General features: G+C 36.4%; 5 protein-coding genes across 7 annotated transcripts; 2 read left to right on the forward strand and 3 right to left on the reverse strand.

The window, feature by feature from the left end:
* Positions 1 to 124: 124 nt before the first annotated feature.
* LOC105679767 (zinc finger protein 62 homolog) lies at positions 125 to 6,385 on the forward strand. The gene is made up of 3 exons (XM_012380011.2): positions 125 to 796; positions 1,101 to 1,437; positions 1,563 to 6,385. The coding sequence occupies exons 1-3, from the start codon at positions 629 to 631 to the stop codon at positions 5,114 to 5,116; spliced, it is 4,059 nt and encodes a 1,352-aa protein (XP_012235434.1). The 5' UTR covers positions 125 to 628; the 3' UTR covers positions 5,117 to 6,385.
* Positions 6,386 to 6,417: 32 nt separating this feature from the next.
* LOC105679621 (transmembrane protein 209) lies at positions 6,418 to 9,603 on the reverse strand. Its single transcript, XM_067361188.1, has 8 exons — positions 9,418 to 9,603; positions 9,195 to 9,320; positions 8,824 to 9,122; positions 8,415 to 8,738; positions 8,196 to 8,329; positions 7,781 to 8,107; positions 7,473 to 7,694; positions 6,418 to 7,395 (listed from the first exon to the last, which is right to left on the reverse strand). The coding sequence occupies exons 1-8, from the start codon at positions 9,462 to 9,464 to the stop codon at positions 7,267 to 7,269; spliced, it is 1,608 nt and encodes a 535-aa protein (XP_067217289.1). The 5' UTR covers positions 9,465 to 9,603; the 3' UTR covers positions 6,418 to 7,266.
* Positions 9,604 to 9,761: 158 nt separating this feature from the next.
* Positions 9,762 to 13,450, reverse strand: Mccc1 (Methylcrotonoyl-CoA carboxylase 1). Of its 3 annotated transcripts, XM_067361163.1 has the most exons (10): positions 13,117 to 13,450; positions 12,735 to 12,904; positions 12,601 to 12,667; positions 12,150 to 12,534; positions 11,742 to 12,076; positions 11,368 to 11,664; positions 11,061 to 11,270; positions 10,438 to 10,932; positions 10,173 to 10,358; positions 9,762 to 10,104 (listed from the first exon to the last, which is right to left on the reverse strand). In XM_067361163.1, exons 2-10 carry the CDS (start codon positions 12,764 to 12,766, stop codon positions 9,994 to 9,996), a joined length of 2,118 nt encoding a protein of 705 aa, XP_067217264.1. In that variant the 5' UTR covers positions 12,767 to 12,904; positions 13,117 to 13,450; the 3' UTR covers positions 9,762 to 9,993. The 3 variants fall into 3 exon arrangements, with proteins under 3 accessions (XP_067217264.1, XP_012235438.1, XP_067217265.1); XM_012380015.2 differs by lacking the exon at positions 12,735 to 12,904; XM_067361164.1 differs by lacking the exon at positions 13,117 to 13,450 and having other exon boundaries at positions 12,847 to 12,898.
* Positions 13,451 to 14,248: 798 nt separating this feature from the next.
* On the forward strand, positions 14,249 to 16,804 carry LOC105679770 (corepressor interacting with RBPJ 1). The gene is made up of 6 exons (XM_012380016.2): positions 14,249 to 14,476; positions 15,056 to 15,150; positions 15,211 to 15,461; positions 15,542 to 15,674; positions 16,024 to 16,155; positions 16,285 to 16,804. The coding sequence occupies exons 1-6, from the start codon at positions 14,405 to 14,407 to the stop codon at positions 16,697 to 16,699; spliced, it is 1,098 nt and encodes a 365-aa protein (XP_012235439.1). The 5' UTR covers positions 14,249 to 14,404; the 3' UTR covers positions 16,700 to 16,804.
* Positions 16,805 to 16,977: 173 nt separating this feature from the next.
* On the reverse strand, positions 16,978 to 20,793 carry S6k (Ribosomal protein S6 kinase). The gene is made up of 4 exons (XM_012380018.2): positions 20,602 to 20,793; positions 20,341 to 20,519; positions 20,223 to 20,263; positions 16,978 to 20,144 (listed from the first exon to the last, which is right to left on the reverse strand). The coding sequence occupies exons 2-4, from the start codon at positions 20,425 to 20,427 to the stop codon at positions 18,845 to 18,847; spliced, it is 1,428 nt and encodes a 475-aa protein (XP_012235441.1). The 5' UTR covers positions 20,428 to 20,519; positions 20,602 to 20,793; the 3' UTR covers positions 16,978 to 18,844.
* Positions 20,794 to 20,830: the final 37 nt, after the last annotated feature.

Here is a 20,830-nt window from a genome sequence, read left to right on the forward strand (position 1 = left end):
TTATAAAAATTTAAATTGCACAAGGTACTAAAATGAACAGAGTCTAGAAATAAATTTTTAAATAAATTAGAAATTTAGTATAGGCGGTTACGCGAAAATATTTGTCATGGGATTTTACCTTAAGGTGCGTTGCGATAGCAACAATACCTCAAGATTATTTTCAAGAGAACCACTGGCGTTCATTTTTGATTGGTTGGATTATTCTGTTTCATACAAGATCCTTTCTTTCTAATTGAACTTTTCTATGTTTTCTATAATTTTCTTTTCTTTTGTTTAAAAAATTTGGAACATAAAGTTATCTTATTTACAATTCAGAAGACAGAAAAGTTTAAATATGAGAAATAGATAAAAGCATTTTTCTAGATTTTCGAACAATCACTTCTTCCTCCATCTATGAATGTTCAATGAAATACGCATGAAAGATTGTATGGTACGATTAGGTTTAAAAGGTTTCATACACATTATATTTGTGAAAAATAATAAAGAAATGTGGAGAAACTGCGCAAATGTTTCATAAGTAGTATAAGTAAGTGGCATGTGAAAAAAAAGTGCATGGAGTAGAGAAAGAGGTACGGGACAGCCCGACTTGTTCTAAGGTGGTCCAAGTCAGTCCACCACCAAACAAAACATGGACGCCGTAGAAATAAATACGTCGGATCCGCCACAGAGCGAGGACGCGACCGCATCCGGGATATGCCGCGTATGTTTACTGGACAATCTAATAATGCGCGACCTCTTCTTCGAGAGCGATGTCGCGTCTCTGTCGACGAAGGCGATGAGCTTCGCCAACGTTAAGGTTAGATACGTAGTTTGGAGGTTAGACACCAACGCAAGCTTTAAGCACTTGTAATATTAATGTTTTTTGTTTTACTGTACTCTAAAATCGATCTCTGATTGATAACATTTAAATTTTTTATAATCTCTGTTAATTCTAAGTTATAATTTATTAAGTATGACAGCTCTACATCTCTCATGTTCTTGATTTCAAGATTGGAATATTTTGATTTTTTTCATGTAAAACTAGAGATTGATTTCTCTCATTGAATATAATAGAAATATAACATACTTTGGAAGTATACTAAACTTTTTTTTTTAATTAGATGTTACCAGGTGATGGTCTACCAACACAGGTATGCTGTGTATGTGCTGATAAGCTAGAGTCAGCATATGAATTCAAGTTACAAGTGGAACAGGCTGACATTGTTTTGAAAGAGAGACTTGTTGGAGGAATAATTAAAGAGGAATTGTTTCTCAATGAAGTGGAGATAGATTTGGATGATGAACGGAATGACATTGAGGAAGAAACAGTTGACAGTGATAATTATGAATCTACTGCTGATGTTTTGACAGAAGAGTCAAATACCGACAAGAATTTTTTGAAAGACAAGTTAATTTCATCAGATGAAAAATTGACAAAGACAAAAAGAATGCAACAAAGTGAGTAAAATATAATTAATAAATACATGATATTTAAGTTAGAATAAACATTGAAAATTAATAACTATCTGAAAATATAAAAATCTAAATTTACAAGTATTTTACAAGATGTTAAATTTTTTTAGATCCAGAACAAAGTAATTCACAAGAAATTAGTCAAAGCATTGCGGAAGAATTGCAGCAAGAATTATCTAAGACAGAGGACAGTGGCATGTCAAGTACGATTAACGAATCTAGGGATCAAGAACTTTTCATGGAGAAAAATACTCCAAGTTGTCCAGACATGATTCCAACAGAGGAACACAATTATATTATGCAGCAACAATGTATATTGTCCGCTGAACAATTACCTTTGCAGGAAAAAACGCAAGAGAACGTGCCACAAATTGAAAGTGAAGAAAATCAAACTGAGGAAAACCAGGACATTCAAGTTGAGCTAGATCAAAAGTATGAAATTGAGCAAACTCAAGACGATGGAATTGAGGAAAGTGAAGAAATTCAGGCTGAACAAGTGGAACAGCTGGAAAATCGAGTTGAGGAAATTGAAGAGAACAAAGTTGAGCTAGTTCAAGAGAATGAAGTTGAGCAAAATCAAAATGATGAGAAATCTCCCTTGGAAGAAACGGCCAACGCTGACGTAAACGAGCCAGCGATGGAACAAGATTCATCTCAGAACGAAACTAGAAGGAGTAAACGCAGATCAACTCGCCGGACATTCGCCGAACGGGATTCCGACGAGGCGAGCTATTTTGAAAACCTGAATCTCAGTTCCCGTATGAAGAAAGTACAGGCGGACAAGACTGAGAAGATCTTCTTTATGTGTTACTTGTGCGACAAACAGTTCCTGTCGAAGAGCATTCTGAAGGAGCATATGCACTCTCACGAGGAAGTGAGAAAAACACTGTCCCTGCAGAAAACACCAGAGAAGCCGCAAAAGGTACAGATCAGCGTCTCCGTCGCGAAGACGCCGTCATCTGGAAAGAAAGTCAACAAGTGCCCTTATTGCGGTAAGGAGTATCTGTACATAAACTCGTTTAGTAAACACATTAAGCAACACGAATTGGAGCAAGAGGAGACGAAAGAGGAGCCGATGCCTCTCGAAGTATCATTCCAAGAGGATGAGTGCAGTCTGGATTTCGATAACGACAATAACTCGGATGCGGAATGCAGGAGGCGAATAAAGAGGGGAAGTGCGCCCGATGAAAACGAGGACAACGCGAGCGACGACGAACAGGATAAGAGAAGGAAGCGGAGTCGCATCGAGGAGTTTGTGTGCGACAAATGTCCCGAGAAATTCTATTTGAAGCAAGAATTTCAAAAGCACTCGCTCACGCATATTAATCTTCAGTGCAGCGTGTGTAAAGAGGAGTACAACACTCTGGAACAACTGAAGAATCACCGAACGAAGCACGTAGTCGAAGGAGTGCTCACCGAGCAGGATTTAGAGGAGGATATGAAGCAGATGGTGAAGAACGTCGATAATAACGAGGAGAACAAAGGCGACAATGAGGAAGAGAACAACGGAGAATCCAACGAGAACACCAGCGAATTGAAGTGTCCGAAGTGTTCGATGACGTTTGCGCGCAAAAAGTTTCTGTCCAGGCACCTGGAGACGGCACATTCCGGCAGCTACGACTGCAAGATATGCCGTCAGCAGTTTCAGCGGAAGGATCTCTTACGCAAACATATCGAGCAGCAACACGCGCGGATGAAGACCTACAAGTGTACCCAGTGCAACAAGATCTTCGGCAACGAATTCACTCTGAGGAATCACCTGGTCGCCACAAATCACAAAACGTTTGTACACGGGAAGGAGTACGATCCGAACAAGCGCATAAAGCGCGTGGCCGCGAGAGCGGCGCAGAAGATCATCTCGGATAAGATCAAGACTGAGCTGCTCGGTCTGGAGAATTACGACGACGATGATACCGATTACGACGCGAAAATAGACGGATCGGGTTACCGTCGCAAGCGCGACGTTACACCAAAGTATAATTATAAGAAAGATTTGGAATGCGCGACATGCAACAAGAGGTACAGCTCGAAGCAGGCGTTGACGAAGCACATGGAGCTGCACGTGAAAAACGAGAAAGCGGAGAAAGCAGCGGAGGCGGACAAGTCGAAAAAGGCCACTCCGGAAAAGAAAGATGCGCAGAAGACGAGCGGCGTGGGTGACAACGACGACGACGACGACTCGGACTTCGAGAGCGGCCTCGACTGGCCGATGGATAGCCACGAATGCACCACGTGTAAAAAGCGTTACAGCACAAAGAAGTCGCTGCTGCGGCACCAGCTGCTGCACGAGGAGCCCAACTTCCAGTGCGACATCTGCAACGTTAAGTTCTACCGCAAGGACAAGCTGAAGGCGCACTACGACAAGTGCTCGGAGAAGAATCCCGATCAGGTGCGAAAGTGCAACATCTGCGGCGACAGTTTCGAGAATAACGAGATTCTGCGGGAGCACAGGGCCAAGCACGTTACCGAGGGCATCCTCACCGAGGAGGATTTGAAGGACATCGAGCCGAAGCCGGAAGAGAAAAACGCGGACAAGAAGATCGGCCGTAAGAGGAGGACCGACATCATCGGCCTCGAGTGTACCGAGTGCAACAAGCAGTACACTTCCAGGAAGGGTCTTCTGCGGCATATTCAGGTGCACGAGGGCAAGAAGTATTTGTGCGACATGTGCCCGAAGAAGTTCTACCGGCGAGAGCATTTGAAGATCCATGTAGCCAAGCACAACATGCCAAAGGCGTACAAGTGCACCCGCTGCACCAAACGCTTTGTGAAGGAGGAACAGCTGAACAATCATCTATCGAAGCACGACCGCACGTTCAAGAAGAACAAGGAGACTGACAGTTCGAAGAGATTCCTCTGCGAGATCTGCAGCAAGAGCTTTACGCAATCGACGACGCTGATAGCGCACTTACGCGCCCACAACGGCATCAAGCCGTACGTATGCGAAGTGTGCTCCAGACCGTTCACCACGAATGCTTATTTGAAGATGCACATGCGTACGCATACTCAAGAACGACCGTACATCTGCCATTACTGCTCGCGAGCGTTTGCCCGGGCCGACACTCTAGCGAACCACGTAACATCGCATACTGGTGAAGCCAAGTACCACTGCAAGTGTTGCCCGAAGAACTTCCGGCGACTCAAATCGCTGAAGGAGCACATGTTCATCCACACGGGCCAGCGACCCTACGAATGCCCGACCTGTGACCGGAAGTTCAACAACAACGGCAGCCGCTACGCGCACAGCAAACGCTGCAAGCAGAATCTCCTACAGAATCAGAATCGCGCGCAACAGACGCAGCAGCAACAACAACAGCAGCAGCAGCAGCAGCAGCAGCAGCAACAGCAACAGCAGCAGCAGCAGCAGCAACAGCAACAGCAACAGCAACTTCAACAGCAGACGGTGCTAACGGTCCAGCAACCTCAAGAGTTGCAGCATCCAATGCAGATACAGGTACAGCCGCAAACAGTCACGTTGCCGCCAAACATCAAGACAATTGCTATCGCGAGACCGATCGAGTCAATGGTGGCAACGCAACAAGTGATAGTCCCGCAGCCGCAGGAGATATTGATGCCGCTGATTTTACCGCTCACTGTCACCCTCACCGACGTCGGCGAGGAGGTGATACTACCCGAGGGTACGAAGATATACACAACTTCCTAATCGAGCCGATCTTCTGTTCGATTAAAGACATATTTCTTGCGATGATGATGCATCTCACACGACATTGAGATTACATCTGCTTGAAGATGACGAACCGAGCTTTGTTTTCTTATAGTTTCCCGTGGCACTAGGGTTGTCAGTCCTGCATTTCAGACACGGGAAAGTCAAAGGCTCGACGTCGATTGATATTGATATTACCGTGAAATCTTTTGCACTGGATAAGAAGGGTAATGATGCTCCGTGTGGGTGTACTGTTAAATAATTCGATGACTGTATCGATTTCAGAGAGAGAGCATCATTTCAATTACGTATAAAATGTTATATCGAAGTTTATTTTTGCAACGGTGAAGGCGTATAAGGCGTATATGTATAATTTATCTAGAAGTTCCAGATATAGATGTACCTTTTCACGATAACGCGCATTAACAGAAATGAATAGAGTAATCGTCTTCAATGAAAATTCACGTCTCAGAAGAGAATAGGAATTAACAGACGTCTTTGTCATAAATGTACATGTAATATAGATAATTTCTTTTACGAAACATAATATAAATAAAAGTAGCTTAAGCACTTAAAGCTTATTGTTTTAAACAATGCTAGATTTACTTTTATTTAGTTTGTTCTTTCAGATTCTTTCTTTTTCCTTCTTTCTTCCCGAAAATTATTTGTGAAAAAAAATACGAAAATGATACGATATCTTTTTTCAAAAATAAAAAATTTTATCATATATATATCATATTAATATATATATATATATCGATTATACATAGAACTTTTGAGATATCACTATACAAAGTGGATTGCTTAGGGTCTCGAATAAAAAAAAATATGAACCAAATCGACATGCAATTCAACTCCAAAATATAATATATTCTTAAATTTATATGCACGATAAATTGGTCCTCATGTTTCTTAAATTTAAAACCTTAAACAATTGTTTATACAGTGATATCCCGAAAATGTTACATATATTGCACTGAATTGAATAATCTTTTTCATTCAAATATATAATAGCAAAATTAACGATTACACATTTGGTAAGAAATGATAAGTTTTACGCGATGCATGAGTCACATGTTCTCACGTAATAATTCTCATAATAAATCGTGTCTATGTAACAATTGTAAAATTAATGCGAAACTAAACACACCATTAAATTGTATAAATACGTTATATGAATACGTTATATAAACATTGTTATATGTATGTGAGACATGATTTCTCATTTAGATATTCTGTTGCATGAATAAAGTATTTGTTTTAATCTTACATTGTGGTTTATGGTATTGGAGTTGCTGAACTTTTTGTATTAACTTTTATTGTATATATTCGATTTGAGCTGAAGGAATCATTTGTAATTTTACAATGCATTATAACCCAAAGAGTAATACAATAAATTATAGAACCTTTTAAGCACGATTTACTCTTTTTACGTCAAAAGTATTTCAATGAGGACTGGTAGCAATGAGAGATACTTCAAAATTTATATACAGTTCACTTTTGTTGTATATTATTTCAGATGTGAGAAAGATTGAAACAAAATTCTGTAATTTATACAAAATGATAGTGGCAATGAATTAAGTAATCTTATAATATAAATGTAATTGATAAAAATATTAAAATGTCTTCAATTACGGCATATCTATGCACCTGAAGTGGTTTATAGTTTAACACAGAGAGATAAACATTTCTTATTTTAAGATATAAAAAAAGACATATTTTCCATTAAACTAATATTGATAACGTTCAATTCTTAGCAAGATTGTTAATTTTGATAAGATATTTTGGCAGGAAGAGTAGACCTTTTATATAGATACACAAGTTATGTGCGATGATATGCGTTTCTTAAGAATTACAAATGGAAAACTTGTAACAATCATGGATCATAATCCTTGATGTTTTTGTACATAGCCATAAGTATGCGAATAAAAAAATTCATGGCAACCGTTGTTTCTTATAAACGTATAAACATTTCACTTTATTCAATTGCGATTGTTAAACTGGATTGATATATATACAAACCATGTAAAAGTCAATCGACATATCACACAAGTCTTATAAGTGTTAATTTAATACGCAGATGTCCATTTTACTGATCAGGCTACCTTTTCTTATTCTTTCGATTTTATTCAACAGCAAATTACTCGATTTCAGGCGTCTATCACCCACAGGATATTGATTCCAGACGATCCTGCGTTAACTCGTCCTAACATACCGTGATCTCGCGTCTTGACTATGTATAAGAAAAGTAGAAGCGTATGGAACAAATTATTGCGCCCCTAAAAATATAAACACCATTATAGAGTAACAAAAGCATGCAATGCATGTCGTAAATACATGGTAAAATTTTAATTACCCTTTGTACTTCTTCGTAATCGCTGAGGAGCGAATCACCGGACAGTGCCAAGCTATAATGAGGCGGATTTACGGACTGGCAGACTATTATCGGACCTTTGTTACGCGGCAGTTCCATGCCAGATCTCGCCATGTATCTCGATGTAAACGGTCTGGCGTCTGGTTGATCCAAAGGTGCTTCCAATTGCGTGTCCATATAGGTCGAAATTAAATGCATTATTATCTGCAAGAAAGCAGTGAGTCGGAAAAAATTGACAAAACTTTCAGAAATCTTGGATAGAGAAAATTGATAATTTTCTACATGCTTACCGCGGAGTCAGTTGGCAAGCTGGAGTCCCACTCCTTACCGTTGTGAGAACCACCACTGTTCCATTTAAATTCGCTCATAGACCCCCCCTTCGCAAGTATCTTTATTCTTTTTACGAGATATTCCTGATTATTAGAGAGTTCCAGAAATGGAACCAATGTAGGCAGAGTAGGAATCGCAGAGACTAGAAATGGTGCTTGTGCCAGTTTCCGGAGTCTGTCCAATCCTACATGGCCCGGTTGCGAGTCGCTCAAACCATGACGTACCAATGCCGCGCATATATTGTCTATTTCCAAAGCCACCCGTTCTACAACTGTCTTACTGATCCACTAAAGTATACATTTATTTAATTATTTATATACATTTTTTTCTTAATAATACTTATCATTGTATTTTGGCTTATAGAATAATTCTTACCATCCGAAGATTGGCAGTCCACTCATTGACTTTGTTTGAATCAATCCTGTACTTTCTCCACACATTTAGTGCACCGAATGTACCTCTAGGAGAACTTCCTTCTTCAGCACCAGGGCTAGTCGCTTTCGTTTTATCTGTGTAATAATGTAAATAATTATTAGAATTTCACATGGAAATAGATATAAAACATATTTAATATTAACTAAAGTCTATATTTACCTATAGTAGGTGCAAGTTGATAAGTGCATCTTCTTAACAATGGTGATACTTCGCCTGGAGCTCGAGTGGCAGGATGAGACCAAAAAGAACTCAAGAGATTGGAAGGTTGATCAACATTCGTGGATAGTACACATTTCCTCTGTTGTGCAATTTCTTTGAGATAATTCTCCAGTTCGCATTCATCCTGAATGAGATCTTCATTTGTCAAGCTGCCATTCATGGATATGTTCATGGATTTACTGAAGGATCCATTAGAACTTATGGTTGATTTGGGAGACGCAGGGTTACTATACTTAAGAAACGAGGTTGATGATGAATAATCCTCTTAAAAATAAAAAGAAGATATAAAAATTCTGGTCCACATATTAGAACTTAAGGCATAGCAGAGTCAAACAAATATTTAGCATACTGATTTCACTCAAAATCGGTGAGCCAAGGGATGTACGTCTGCTAAAATTCATACAAGATAGATTCAAGGAAGGGCTTGGTTCTGGAGTTTTTTGCTTTTGAGGCACTTCATCCTTGAACAGAGGATCGTCTTCTGAAATTCCTAAAAGTGGCCTTTGTTTAGCATTGAGCGTAATCGGTTTCAAGCTCAGAGTAGCATATATATATTGTATAATGTGGTACAAGGCATTCAGCGCAAATATTGACGCTAGACACCACTCAATCCAAGAAACTGGTTTATATGCAGGTCCACCGTATATTCTGAAAACCAAATCAAGCTTATGAGTATTATTAAGTCATTGTATACATTTTAATAAAAGTTGAGAAACTTACATATCAAAGATTATAATACTAAGTAAAGTACTATTGATGAAAAACCATGTAATACTGTTGCGAGCTTTAATTTGTGTTTGTCTTAAATCTAGCAGCTGCTGTACTTGCGGCTTGGGCGTTAAAACTCTGCAAATAAAATATTTATTATGGCTTACTGTATTAATAAAGTGCTTCAAATACAAAACGAATCCTAACCTCGTTTAACATAACACAAAGAATTTACCTTGCATTGGGAGATATACATTTCATAGGAGAGTGAAAGTTACTCATTTCGAAGAAACTGTGCCACGCTAAATTAAATAACTAATATTAAATACTATATCACTGTTATAAATTTCGAATTTTTATGCACGCTTGGAATTACCGCCTTCGCACTCTCACGTGCTTAGGAAAAGCTAGGTGTATGCGTTATATCATGTCAGTTTTTCAAACCTGCCAAGCGAGAAAAATAATTGTATTTGAATCCGTTTGCAAACTAGAAATCTTTTGTGTTATTACCTTTTTTTAAAAAAAATAGTTAACAAAAACCTTACTTGAAACTACTTAAAGAAAGGCAAGCATTAATAATTAAGCTTTCAAAGTTACATTATATATATTTGAGTTTAGAGTTTTTTTTTTTATTAGATCTTGATCATAACATTTTTTAAAAATATACGTTTTATTTTTATATAATACATCACTTAAAACATACGTAACAATATTTTATATCCATTTTATATTAAGATAATACCATTATACCCGTAAAATATTCACATCTACATTGATCTGTCACAGTATCAGTCTCTTCATGTTACATTTATTACACTTTAGCATCTGTTAATTTTACAAGAAGCTTATTTTTGACAACATTATCACCTGTAGAGCACAGTATATCTTCAACAATTCCATCTGTAGACGCTTTTATAATATGCTGCAATTGGAAAGATGTTAGATACATGTTGCATTGATAATTTTAATAGTAAAAATCAAATAACTTACTTCCATTTTCATAGCGATAATAACAAGCAACGAATCGCCTTTCTTTATCGCGTCGCCCTTACTGACAAAGATCTTATCAACTAATCCAGGCATTGGGCTTAATGCCGTATATAAATTTTGTTCTGCTTGACTTGTAACTGCAGTTATGAATTTAGGAGCAGGAATAACCAGCTGCCATTCACGATCCTATAACAAAAATTATTTTATAAAATTTGTGTGATCAGAAAATTCTCATTTCTATTAAAAGCTATATAACTGATTTTACCTTGGTAAATATGTGTAATTTATCATTAAGTTTCACTGTCCGTGCTTTAGATATGATTCCATCAATATCTGTAACGAGCTCTGAGACACCATCTGTTCTCTTTAAAGTACCAATTACTTTTCTCCAAGGACCCAATCTGTTAACTCTCATTAAATATACATCCGGCTCTGTGTACTTTACTTCCACTATATTGTTCTCGTTTTCAATATTGAACTGAAATGTATGCTTTAACACATGATTTAATCTAAATCCAATCTCCACGGCAAATGGACTGAAGGGATTCTTTGTTTCTAAAGATGTGCTTAGTGAATCTATATCTTCATACAGTATCGAGGCAAGAGCACCTTGAATTAATACTTCGTTAGATATATGCAACTTAGGAAACAGCTGCTCAAAATTCTCCTCGATGAAACCTGTATGTACTTCTCCATTTTGAAATTTGGGATTAGCACAAATATCTTTGATGAATTCTATATTAGTATCCAGACCAGCTATCTGTAAAAATATTATGATATTCAGTTAAATGTAATTAAAAATATCTATTTTATTAACTTCACATAATTTAGATATAATTACACATACGTCTATTTTCGTAAATATTTACTCTGTATAATTATACTTGCATTATATTCATTAAGTTTTGATCTAAGAACACTGAGAGCTTCATTCCTATCTTTTCCCCACACTACTAATTTCGCTATCATTGGATCGTAGTGCACGGACACTTCATCATTCTGTCGTACCCCGGTTTCAACTCTGACATTGTCCGTTACTTGAGGAGGTCTTAAGTATGAAAGTTGACCAGCTCCTGGTAGGAAACCATTCCTTGGATTCTGTGATATTATGACAATAGCAAATCAATGATAAATGAAACGCATTTATATACATTTGTTTTAGCATAAAAAATGGATGGATAAAATAAATCATTACCTCAGCATAAATTCTCGCTTCAAATGCATGGCCATTAAGAACAATCTGCTCTTGTTTCAGTGGAAGTTCTTCGCCGCTTGCCACTCGCAATTGCCATTCAACCAGATCCAAACCAGTGATTGCTTCTGTGACTGGATGCTCTACTTGAAGTCGCGTATTCATCTCCATAAAATAGAAACTATGATTGTGCCGATCCATTATAAATTCAACCGTTCCAGCACCCACGTATCCTACAGCTTTAGCGGCACGCACAGCAGCTTCTCCCAATTCCTGCCTGAGTTTCTGGGAAATACCAGGCTGTAAAACAAGCAACATAATTCTTTTTTTTTCACTTTTAACAGATCTCTATTATAATAATTAAGAAAAAAACATACAGCAGGCGCTTCTTCAATCACTTTTTGATGTCTCCTTTGTACAGAACAGTCTCTTTCAAACAGATAAACAGCATTTCCATGTTTATCGGCAAAAACTTGCACTTCCACATGCCTGGGTTCAACAACATATTTTTCTAAAAGCACTGCTGAATCTCCAAATGCTTTCTCAGACTCCGTTCTTGCTGATTCCAGTGCTTCGGCAAAATCCGATTCCTTTGGAGCAATTCTCATACCTTTCCCACCACCACCACGCACAGCTTTAATCATCAATGGAAATCCAATCTTTTTGGCTTCTGCTAACAGTGTTTCATTTGTCTGATCCTCCCCATGATATCCTGCGAACAAAATGTATAAAACATTAACAAATCTCATTTTCTTGTTTTCTAAAGGTAAAAATAAAATATCTACCTTCTATGATAGGCACTCCAGCTTTTGTCATAATAGCTTTGGAAGTGTTCTTTATACCCATATCTCGAATGGCATTGGCAGGTGGGCCAATAAATATGATATTCTCCTTCTGGCATAGCTCTGCAAATTCTGTATTTTCTGAAAGAAATCCATATCCTGGATGTATAGCTTCACACTTTGCTTGTTTGGCAACAGATATAATTTTGTCCTGTCGTAAGTAACTCTGACTAGATTGAGCAGGGCCAATGTAATGAGCTTCATCAGCTTGCTCCACGTGCATAGAATTCCTGTCTGCCTCGCTGTAGACAGCCACAGTCTTCACACCAAGCTTCTTGGCAGTTTTCACTATACGACATGCTATCTCCCCTCTGTTTGCTATCAGAATCTGCAGAGCAAATTTATATCAGAATAATTGTTGTATAGTTTTTAAATAAGTGTTCTAGAGACTAACCTTGCTAATCCTGTTGTTTTGCAGTGCTAACTGATGTGAATGTCGAGCATACGAGGTTAACTGACTCCTATGAAAAAAATTAATTAGTATGCATGACAGAAAAATTCACTAAAATAAAATTATATGCTACTTGCTTGTAAAGGGTCAACTTTCCAAAATGAAACATAATTTGTGTATTCAATCTGATTAATGTATAACGTATACAATTTAATAAAAATAACTGTTATCTGATGCTATCTAGCTTACTTCCTTCACTCATTCCACTTCCTCTAGCTCATTTCCACTGAAGAAAATGTTTTCTTAACTATGCAGATAAACGTTATCAGTTACCCATGACCTTTCAAAGTGATAACTATTACAGAGAGTATGTTAATGTTTATAAAATGTATATCTTTCAAAAAAATATTTTATAGCAAAAAACTACAATATTAAGAGTTCGAAAAATATTTTAAGGTCTCAGAGAAATTATAAATAAATGTCTAAATAAATGGTAATTGTTTACTATCACTGCCTCACCTCCGATTTTGATCCAATTAGGCTCTTTCGACGCGTTTTTTTTTTTTTAAAAACTTTTTCCTCTCGCAAAATTGTCGCTCTCCTCCGCGAGACGAGATATTTAGCGTCAAAGTTGACGACTTTCCAGGTTAAGAAACCTGTCACTTCGATGAAATGGATATGTGCTGCGGTCACGCGCGCATGCGTACTAATAGAATTGTGCACGAAATATAAAATATATTTTCGATAATCATTAATTGTAAATCGCAAACCCACGTTAAGTAGTATAATTATGAACTTTGCTTTGCGTAGACACAGGGTATTCCGCCCCCCCTCCGGGGGGGCGGACCCCCTGTGTAAAATAAAAATAATAAAACTTTCGTGCGTATTCCAGAGCGGCATAGATTGCTTGATCTATCAAACTAGCTTTAGCATTATATATTTTTGTACAATCTAAAGCTACTTTAATGCTAAAACTAGTTTAGATTGCACAAAAATATATAATGTTAAAGCTAGTTTGATAGATCAAGCAATCTATGCCGCTCTGGAATACGCACGAAAGTTTTATTATTTTTATTTTACACAGGGGGTCCGCCCCCCCGGAGGGGGGGCGGAATACCCTGTGTCTACGCAAAGCAAGGTTCATAATTATACTACTTAACGTGGGTTTGCGACTTACAATTAATGATTATCGAAAATATTTGTATTTCGTGCACAATTCTATTAGTACGCATGCGCGCGTGACCGCAGCACATACTCATGTTGCTGCAATTCGTCGAAGTGACAGGTTTCTTAACCTGGAAAGTCGTCAACTTTGACGCTAAATATCTCGTCTCGCGGAGGAGAGCGACAATTTTGCGAGAGGAAAAAATTTAAAAAAAAAAAAAAAACGCGTCGAAAGAGCCTAATTGGATCAAAGTCGGAGGTGAGGCAGTGATAGTAAACAATTACCATAAAATCAATGTTGTAACCTTATCTATTTTATTTAATTCTGTTAACAATGACATGACAATAAAAACATTCTGTCATAAACATAGACATAAAAAGTATCTTGTATTCTCCCCACTACATGTTACCCCTTCTAGCCAACTTGGAAAGAGATAGTAACTCAGTTGAAATATTGCGTTCTCTTTCTAATTTGTACGCTCGCCGCTTAGGCATCGGGATTGGGAACACGTACTCTATACTTACTACGTCTATGCTCGCAAGTGTATTACGGTTGATTGCAGTGTATTGCGTACGTTACTTGTAAAATTGTATTTATAAAATTATTGCTTGAAATCACGAGAAAAAATTAAAGGTTTCGAAAATGGGAAAAGGATTCAACAATTACATGTGCAAAAAGTTCTTCCATCCAGCATCGCGAGATAATTTGAAACGAGTAAGAAAATACAATTTAACCTCTTTTTTATGATAGAGTAATTTTTAATTTTCTTATCGTATTTTGCAAGTAAGATTTTTATCTTTAAAGTGGCATAAAAACAAATTTTTAACAATATGGTTAAAAACACATTTTATATAATCATATTTTCTTGAAATACATTGCTTCGAATTTTGACTTTTATTATTTCTGAAATATGTATCAAGTTGTTATATTATTTTAATATAAAATAAAAAATAATGTAGTTGAAAATGAATAATCAATATGTATTTTCAATAAGCATTGATAATTATATTATAATTATTATTTTTGATACCATTTTTTAAAAGAATATATTTATATGTAGAAAAAACTTAAAAAAATTTTAGAACGTGTTAAATTAAAAATAAAATAATTTTTTGATTGTAATAATTTTTAACAATTATTAAGCAGATTGTCATCAATATTTTACAAAAAAAAAATATTTTGTAATCAAACATAAAAATTCAACAATTGATAGTTTTTTTGTACATAATTATATTGAAATAATTTTGTTTTTTAATCTCAATTTTCTATATTAATTATATGCTTTTGTATTAGGTATGGATGGCAGAACAGCAAGCAGAGGCATACAAGAAGAAGCAAGAGGAATTGCGAGTGCAGTATGAAAAAGAGCAAGATCTTCATAATAACAAGTAAGTTTTAAAATATTCCGCAATAAGTAACTTTGTTACTAACATAAAGTTTTTTTTCAGAGCATTGCTCAGCAAAGAGAGCAAGGATAAACTTAGCGTAAATTTCATGTATGAACCACCTCCTGGAGCAAAGAAAGAAAGGGAAAAGGAAGATAATGAGCCTGAATACAAGTTTGAATGGCAACGGAAATATAATGCTCCAAGAGAAAGCTATTGCAAAGGAGACAGTGAGATTCGAGATCAACCGTTTGGTATACAAGTGAGGAATGTACGATGTATTAAATGTCACAAATGGGGACATATAAATACAGGTAAGTTAGCAACATATTTATTAAAAAGTAGCAAATGTAATGAGAAACAAATCTTTATAATAAATCGTTTTTTTTTTTAGATAAGGAATGCCCTTTATATAGTCAAGCTATGAGTGTTGTAATGGCTAACACCAGTAATTCACAAACTCCATCCGCTCCAGACACTATGACACTTGTACAACAGATGAGAGAAGATGGTTTGGCTTTGAAAAAGTAAGTTTACATATTATGTGTTATTTACATATGTTACCAATAATGCTTTACACTTATAGTTTTAGGATTTTTACTTCAGATAGAAATAAGCTTTGGCTTTAACTAGATTTTTAACGAGCTATTTGAATAGGATTTTTTAACTAACAATTATTATATGTAAATGTTTAGACGCACTATATTTGACCCAAACTAGACGTGTAAGGCACAAATAACGTCGTATACATATACATGTATAATGTTCAAATAAATGTTTATTAAATAAATAATATGGTAAAATAAAATGTATAAAATATGAAGTATTATAATGTGATAAATAGTAAATAAATTTTTAATTATTTTTTCATTGCAGATCCGCACTGGATGCACAACAGCATTTACGAGTTCCAGAGCATGAGCATCTTATGGTTTCCGAGGATGAGGAACAATCAGAATTGTCGTTTCTGAAATCTCTATCAAAGAAGGAAAAGAAAAAATTATTATTGTAAGTTAATTAAACTGCATAACATTATAATGTACTCCTAGTGATAAAAAAATACCTGAAAATTTAAATATATATAAGTGTTTTCAATTTTATTAAACAAGATTATTTATTTTTATAATTCAATTACAGGAAATTACAGCTTCTTGAAAAAAAGAACCGTAAGAAAGCTAAAAGAAGACTGAAACAGAAGAAAAGTAACAAAAAATCCAGCAATAGTAGCAGTGATAGTAGTGATAGTAGCAATAGTAATAGCGATAGTGATAGCAGCAGCACCAGTAATGATAGCAGCAGCAACGATTCAGATGATTCCCATTCAAGAAAAGACAGAAAGAAAAGGAAAAAGTCCAACTCGAAAGAGAAAATTCACAAGTACAAGAGGAAACGAAGTAGCCATGCACATAAGCACAAACATAAGGAAATGAATGGTAATGCCAAACATGATAAAGATAAGAATCACCATGATAGGAAAAGAAAATTCAAAGATGAAAACAAGAGCAGAGATAACTCGCGGCACGGTGAAGCAAAGAAAAAACATGTACATTAATGATTATTGTGACATTATTTATAAAATGTAAATGTATTGCTTATCGAATGACTAATAATAATAAAAGGAAACTTCATTTACGATTAAAGAAATTACACAATTTAATTTCGTATTATGTCTTGAAAACAATACACTGCAGTTGAATATATATATATGCATATATATATATACATATATAATCATCTCAGTAATATTTTCATTAATGGAATTAAAGTACAATATTCTATATATATATTCAATGACGATGAAACATCTCCAATAACGATTCGTAATAGAAATATTAATTCGCTGCATAAGTTTTATTATAATAGCATGCACTTTATCATTTTTACAAATCAATGAAACGCGTTAATATATTATTATATTGGTACTCTTATAATTACGTATAATTTTTTTTTTTTAACGCGAAGTGTATGCCTTTTTCGCCAAGATGATACATGGGACCATTGGAAATATATGTATATTACAGATATTAGCCGGAGCTTTCTTGTAAGACGCGCATTACTCAAATAATGTTTTAGATAATAATAATTTTTCTCACTCTATTTTGTTTCTATAACACGGATAGCTAGTAACAATCCATTTTTGCATATACATTATTATGTGTATGTATGTGTATGTATATATATATATATATATATATATATATATATATATATATATAACATACGAATGTATAATTATTATACCTAGTATTAGCCACCGGATGGCTTTGAACACTTGGGCACTTGAAATCTGTTTGCGTAATCGGTTCTTGCAAATTTATTACACCTATGTGGTATAATGCTATAACTTTGGGAAGTCGTATTGAATTGGCAGCTATATGTACAGTTAACCCGTTAGTTAATTACATTTAGCAACAAGACTCGACGTATATAGATAAAAAGAGAATACACTCATTTATAACTGAAATATTTCAGATTCTAAATCTACTGAAAATGATAGATCAGACACGATTAATCCTACCAGAGAAAAATGCTGCTCTCTAATACTGTTGTACCGTTGCGTATTGTTGCTCTAAATAGAATTGGTTGACTTTACTCTTACATAGACGGTATGCAACGTAGAATTTTCATTTTTTTTTTCCTGATTTTATATCAGGACATATTTCTTTATATGAGATATATTCAATGAAATCAGTTATATATATGAATGGCAGAACAAGACAATCGCGGATCTACTTCATTTTAATGCGTATATCAGAATTTTCAATGTTTTATCTCATACAAATGCGAATAATCGCCAAAACATCCGTAATAATCTGTAATATAGAAATGTAGAATCGTTCATATGAGAATCAACATCAAAATAGAGCGTGTCTCTTGCATACTTATATACCTCGATATCCATTGCATGAAAAGTGAAGAAGGAATTGCTCAATAAAGATTAGAAGAGTACATTCTCACTCAAGATGCAGTGTTTCACTTGAATCACACAAACCTTCCACATCATTAGAAACAAAAATCTATCAGAGGAAAAATTACTGGATCTACAAAAAAAAAAAAAAAAAATTATGCAGTTAAAAAAAAAAAAAAAAAAAAAAAAAAAAAAAAGAAAAAAAAAACGAAGGAAAAAAATGTTTTTCTCTGCAACATCCCCTTTTTGACCTTTACAATATATCTTTCTAAAGCATGCGTCATTTCGTATAGATCAACCTGTTATAAATCGTCTAGTACTAGTCAACTACGCTACAATCAGCGATATGATATGATATTCATATTACTATTGCAATATAGTCTTCAGATTTGAACTGCATTCTGCTCATAAATGTCTTGTTAATGCCGTAAGTTCGTCTCTTCTAGAGAATGTACTTGCTCTCATCCACACATTTACATAGCGAAAAGACATACAGTGTTTGCTTCGTCGCATTGCAAACAAACAAGTTCAGCCGTCCTGAAATCGCCAAAAGTCTAAGTAAAGTCGCAAGTAGCAGGCGGTATCGCGATATTAAGGAGGCCGTTTGAACTTACTGTGCTTACTTTTTACTATACATAATAAAGAATTTGCTAAATATAACTCTGTTCGTCGTCCGTCGTCACATAAATGTGAATGATTCAGCGAACAAACAGGTTTTACGGGCTATATTCCTTTTTGTCCCTAGTTTGCATCATAAATCTAATGGTTTGTGCGCGATGCGTCGCGGCACTATAAACGGTTCGGTAGTTGCCCGAGGTCCACCATTTCGGCGTCCTCCACGCTGGACCCCACCACATGTTGCCTGTGCTGCTGCTGGAAATCTAACGACGGACGCAGATGAACGTCCATCGATCTTGGCGAGAAGCCGTGTAGACCTGTCGTCGCCGCGCCGAAACTCGTATTATTCATCAGTCCTCTACGCGGGCTTCTGGCATTCACGACCTTCGGCTGTGCATACATCTCTTCCAGGACACTCGGCGCTACATACGTGAAACCTTGAAATATCATGTTCGCGGATTCACTGAGAGTACTCTCAACTGGCGAATCAACTGGCACGGTTGCTGTGAACTGTTCGTCGAATTGCGACGTGTCGTCTGCGCTTTTCAGAGATGGTTTAAACGGTGGATCCAATTTCCGTGCGATCACATCTTGCCAATTGATGTGCTTGAAGAAGTTATGGTTCTTGATCTGCTCGGCATCTTCCGGACCAGAGCCCAATCTCTGAACAACTTGTCTTTTCAAAAGCTTCCGGATGAGATCTCGGGCATCCGGTGTCAGATATTGTGGAAGACTCAATTTTCCACGTAAGATCTTCTCGATGGTTTTCCTCCTGTCATCGCCGGTGAATGGTGGCATCCCTGTAAGCATGTCGAACATCAAAGCACCTAAACTCCACCAATCCACGGCTTTACCGTGACCGCTTCTAGTTAGGATCTCTGGGGCCATGTATTCTATCGTTCCGCAAAACGTATGTGTTACTGTGCCCTCCTGTATGTGTTCTTTGCAAAGACCAAAGTCTGTTAATTTGACATGGCCTTCAGCATCCAACAGAATATTTTCCGGCTTCAAGTCTCTATATATAATGCCCTGATTGTGAAGATGTTGCAACGCTAGTATAATTTCAGACAAATAGAAACAAGCTGTGTCCTCCAAAAAAATACCTTCTCGATCAAGATACGTGAAAAGTTCTCCACCACATAAATACTCCAAAATCAAATAAAGTTTACCACCAGTTTGGAAAGCATACATAAGATTCACAATAAATGGATGCTTTACAGCCTCCAAGATATTTCTCTCGGCCTTGGTATGAGCAGTATCTTTCTGATTTCGTATAATAGACGCTTTGCGCAATACTTTCATGGCAAAGATACTGCCCTTATCCTTCCCAGTGACTTTTCTCACTTGAAAAACTTTTCCATAGCCACCCTCTCCCAAGATTTTGCATAATTCAAAATCTTGTGGACCAGCTTTTTCTTGACCGGGATTTACATTCTGTTCGGACAACTGAACTCTCTCCAAATTTTCAGACCTGAAAAGTAATTCAATATTTTTATTTTACAATGTGACCAAAAAGAATTTTAAAATCAAAGACTGTGGGAAAGCTTACTCTAATATAGCGCTTACAGTTGCGGCGTGATTATATTCCTCCTGAGAATAAATTAATATAGAATTAAGTGTCGCTATTATAAATACAATTAAAATCTTATTAGACGAATACATTCTACCTCTCTGCTTTCGATCACATCGTCGTCTGATTCGTCTTGATTTGCGGCATCTCCGTCGTGCAACTCGATGTCGAATACTCCCGCCATTCTAAATACGTCAAACTCACATTCGAAGATCCCAAACAAATTAAGGAGGACGTGTTCAGTCTGTCAAGCTGCTTTGCTCCGGTAAGGCAATGCTGCACGAAAATTCGAATGACATAAGCTCTGCGGACACATACGTTCACGCTGAAAAGCGCGAGCGTGTCAGAGGAAACTCACCTCGGAGCTTCACAATCTGACGTATGATAAATCTCTCGTGTTCATTGAATTCTTTGAGATAATCGCAAAGCCGAGAGCTCAATCGTACAGTTTTAACACAATGCACAAACCTACATATGCAATTGCAAATACACGAATGAACCACAGAGTGACCTTGTGCATGAAGTGATTATGAAGTATCCGGAAAGACAAAAATTGCACGAGTACGATTGCGACGTCTCTCAGCGTG

The sequence above is a fragment of the Linepithema humile genome, chromosome 1 (genome assembly GCF_040581485.1).
Source record: "Linepithema humile isolate Giens D197 chromosome 1, Lhum_UNIL_v1.0, whole genome shotgun sequence".
Classification (NCBI taxonomy): domain Eukaryota; kingdom Metazoa; phylum Arthropoda; class Insecta; order Hymenoptera; family Formicidae; genus Linepithema; species Linepithema humile.

Excerpts from the sequence above, each read along its gene's own strand:
- LOC105679767 (XM_012380011.2), top strand. The coding sequence starts at position 629 with ATGGACGCCGTAGAAATAAATACGTCGGATCCGCCACAGAGCGAGGAC. Across the intron at positions 797-1,100 it reads TGAGCTTCGCCAACGTTAAG|ATGTTACCAGGTGATGGTCT; the intron begins GTTAGATACGTA and ends TTTTTTAATTAG. Across the intron at positions 1,438-1,562 it reads GACAAAAAGAATGCAACAAA|ATCCAGAACAAAGTAATTCA; the intron begins GTGAGTAAAATA and ends AAATTTTTTTAG.
- LOC105679621 (XM_067361188.1), bottom strand. The coding sequence starts at position 9,464 with ATGAGTAACTTTCACTCTCCTATGAAATGTATATCTCCCAATGCAAG. Across the intron at positions 9,123-9,194 it reads AGTATTATAATCTTTGATAT|AATATACGGTGGACCTGCAT; the intron begins GTAAGTTTCTCA and ends TTTGGTTTTCAG. Across the intron at positions 7,396-7,472 it reads ATTACGAAGAAGTACAAAGG|GGGCGCAATAATTTGTTCCA; the intron begins GTAATTAAAATT and ends TTATATTTTTAG.
- Mccc1 (XM_067361163.1), bottom strand. The coding sequence starts at position 12,766 with ATGTTTCATTTTGGAAAGTTGACCCTTTACAA. Across the intron at positions 11,271-11,367 it reads AAGCGAGAATTTATGCTGAG|AATCCAAGGAATGGTTTCCT; the intron begins GTAATGATTTAT and ends ATAATATCACAG. Across the intron at positions 10,933-11,060 it reads CAAAACTTAATGAATATAAT|ATAGCTGGTCTGGATACTAA; the intron begins GCAAGTATAATT and ends ATATTTTTACAG.
- LOC105679770 (XM_012380016.2), top strand. The coding sequence starts at position 14,405 with ATGGGAAAAGGATTCAACAATTACATGTGCAAAAAGTTCTTCCATCCA. Across the intron at positions 14,477-15,055 it reads CGCGAGATAATTTGAAACGA|GTATGGATGGCAGAACAGCA; the intron begins GTAAGAAAATAC and ends CTTTTGTATTAG. Across the intron at positions 15,462-15,541 it reads ATGGGGACATATAAATACAG|ATAAGGAATGCCCTTTATAT; the intron begins GTAAGTTAGCAA and ends TTTTTTTTTTAG.
- S6k (XM_012380018.2), bottom strand. The coding sequence starts at position 20,427 with ATGGCGGGAGTATTCGACATCGAGTTGCACGACGGAGATGCCGCAAAT. Across the intron at positions 20,264-20,340 it reads ATGTGATCGAAAGCAGAGAG|GAGGAATATAATCACGCCGC; the intron begins GTAGAATGTATT and ends ATTTATTCTCAG. Across the intron at positions 20,145-20,222 it reads ACTGTAAGCGCTATATTAGA|GTCTGAAAATTTGGAGAGAG; the intron begins GTAAGCTTTCCC and ends ATTACTTTTCAG.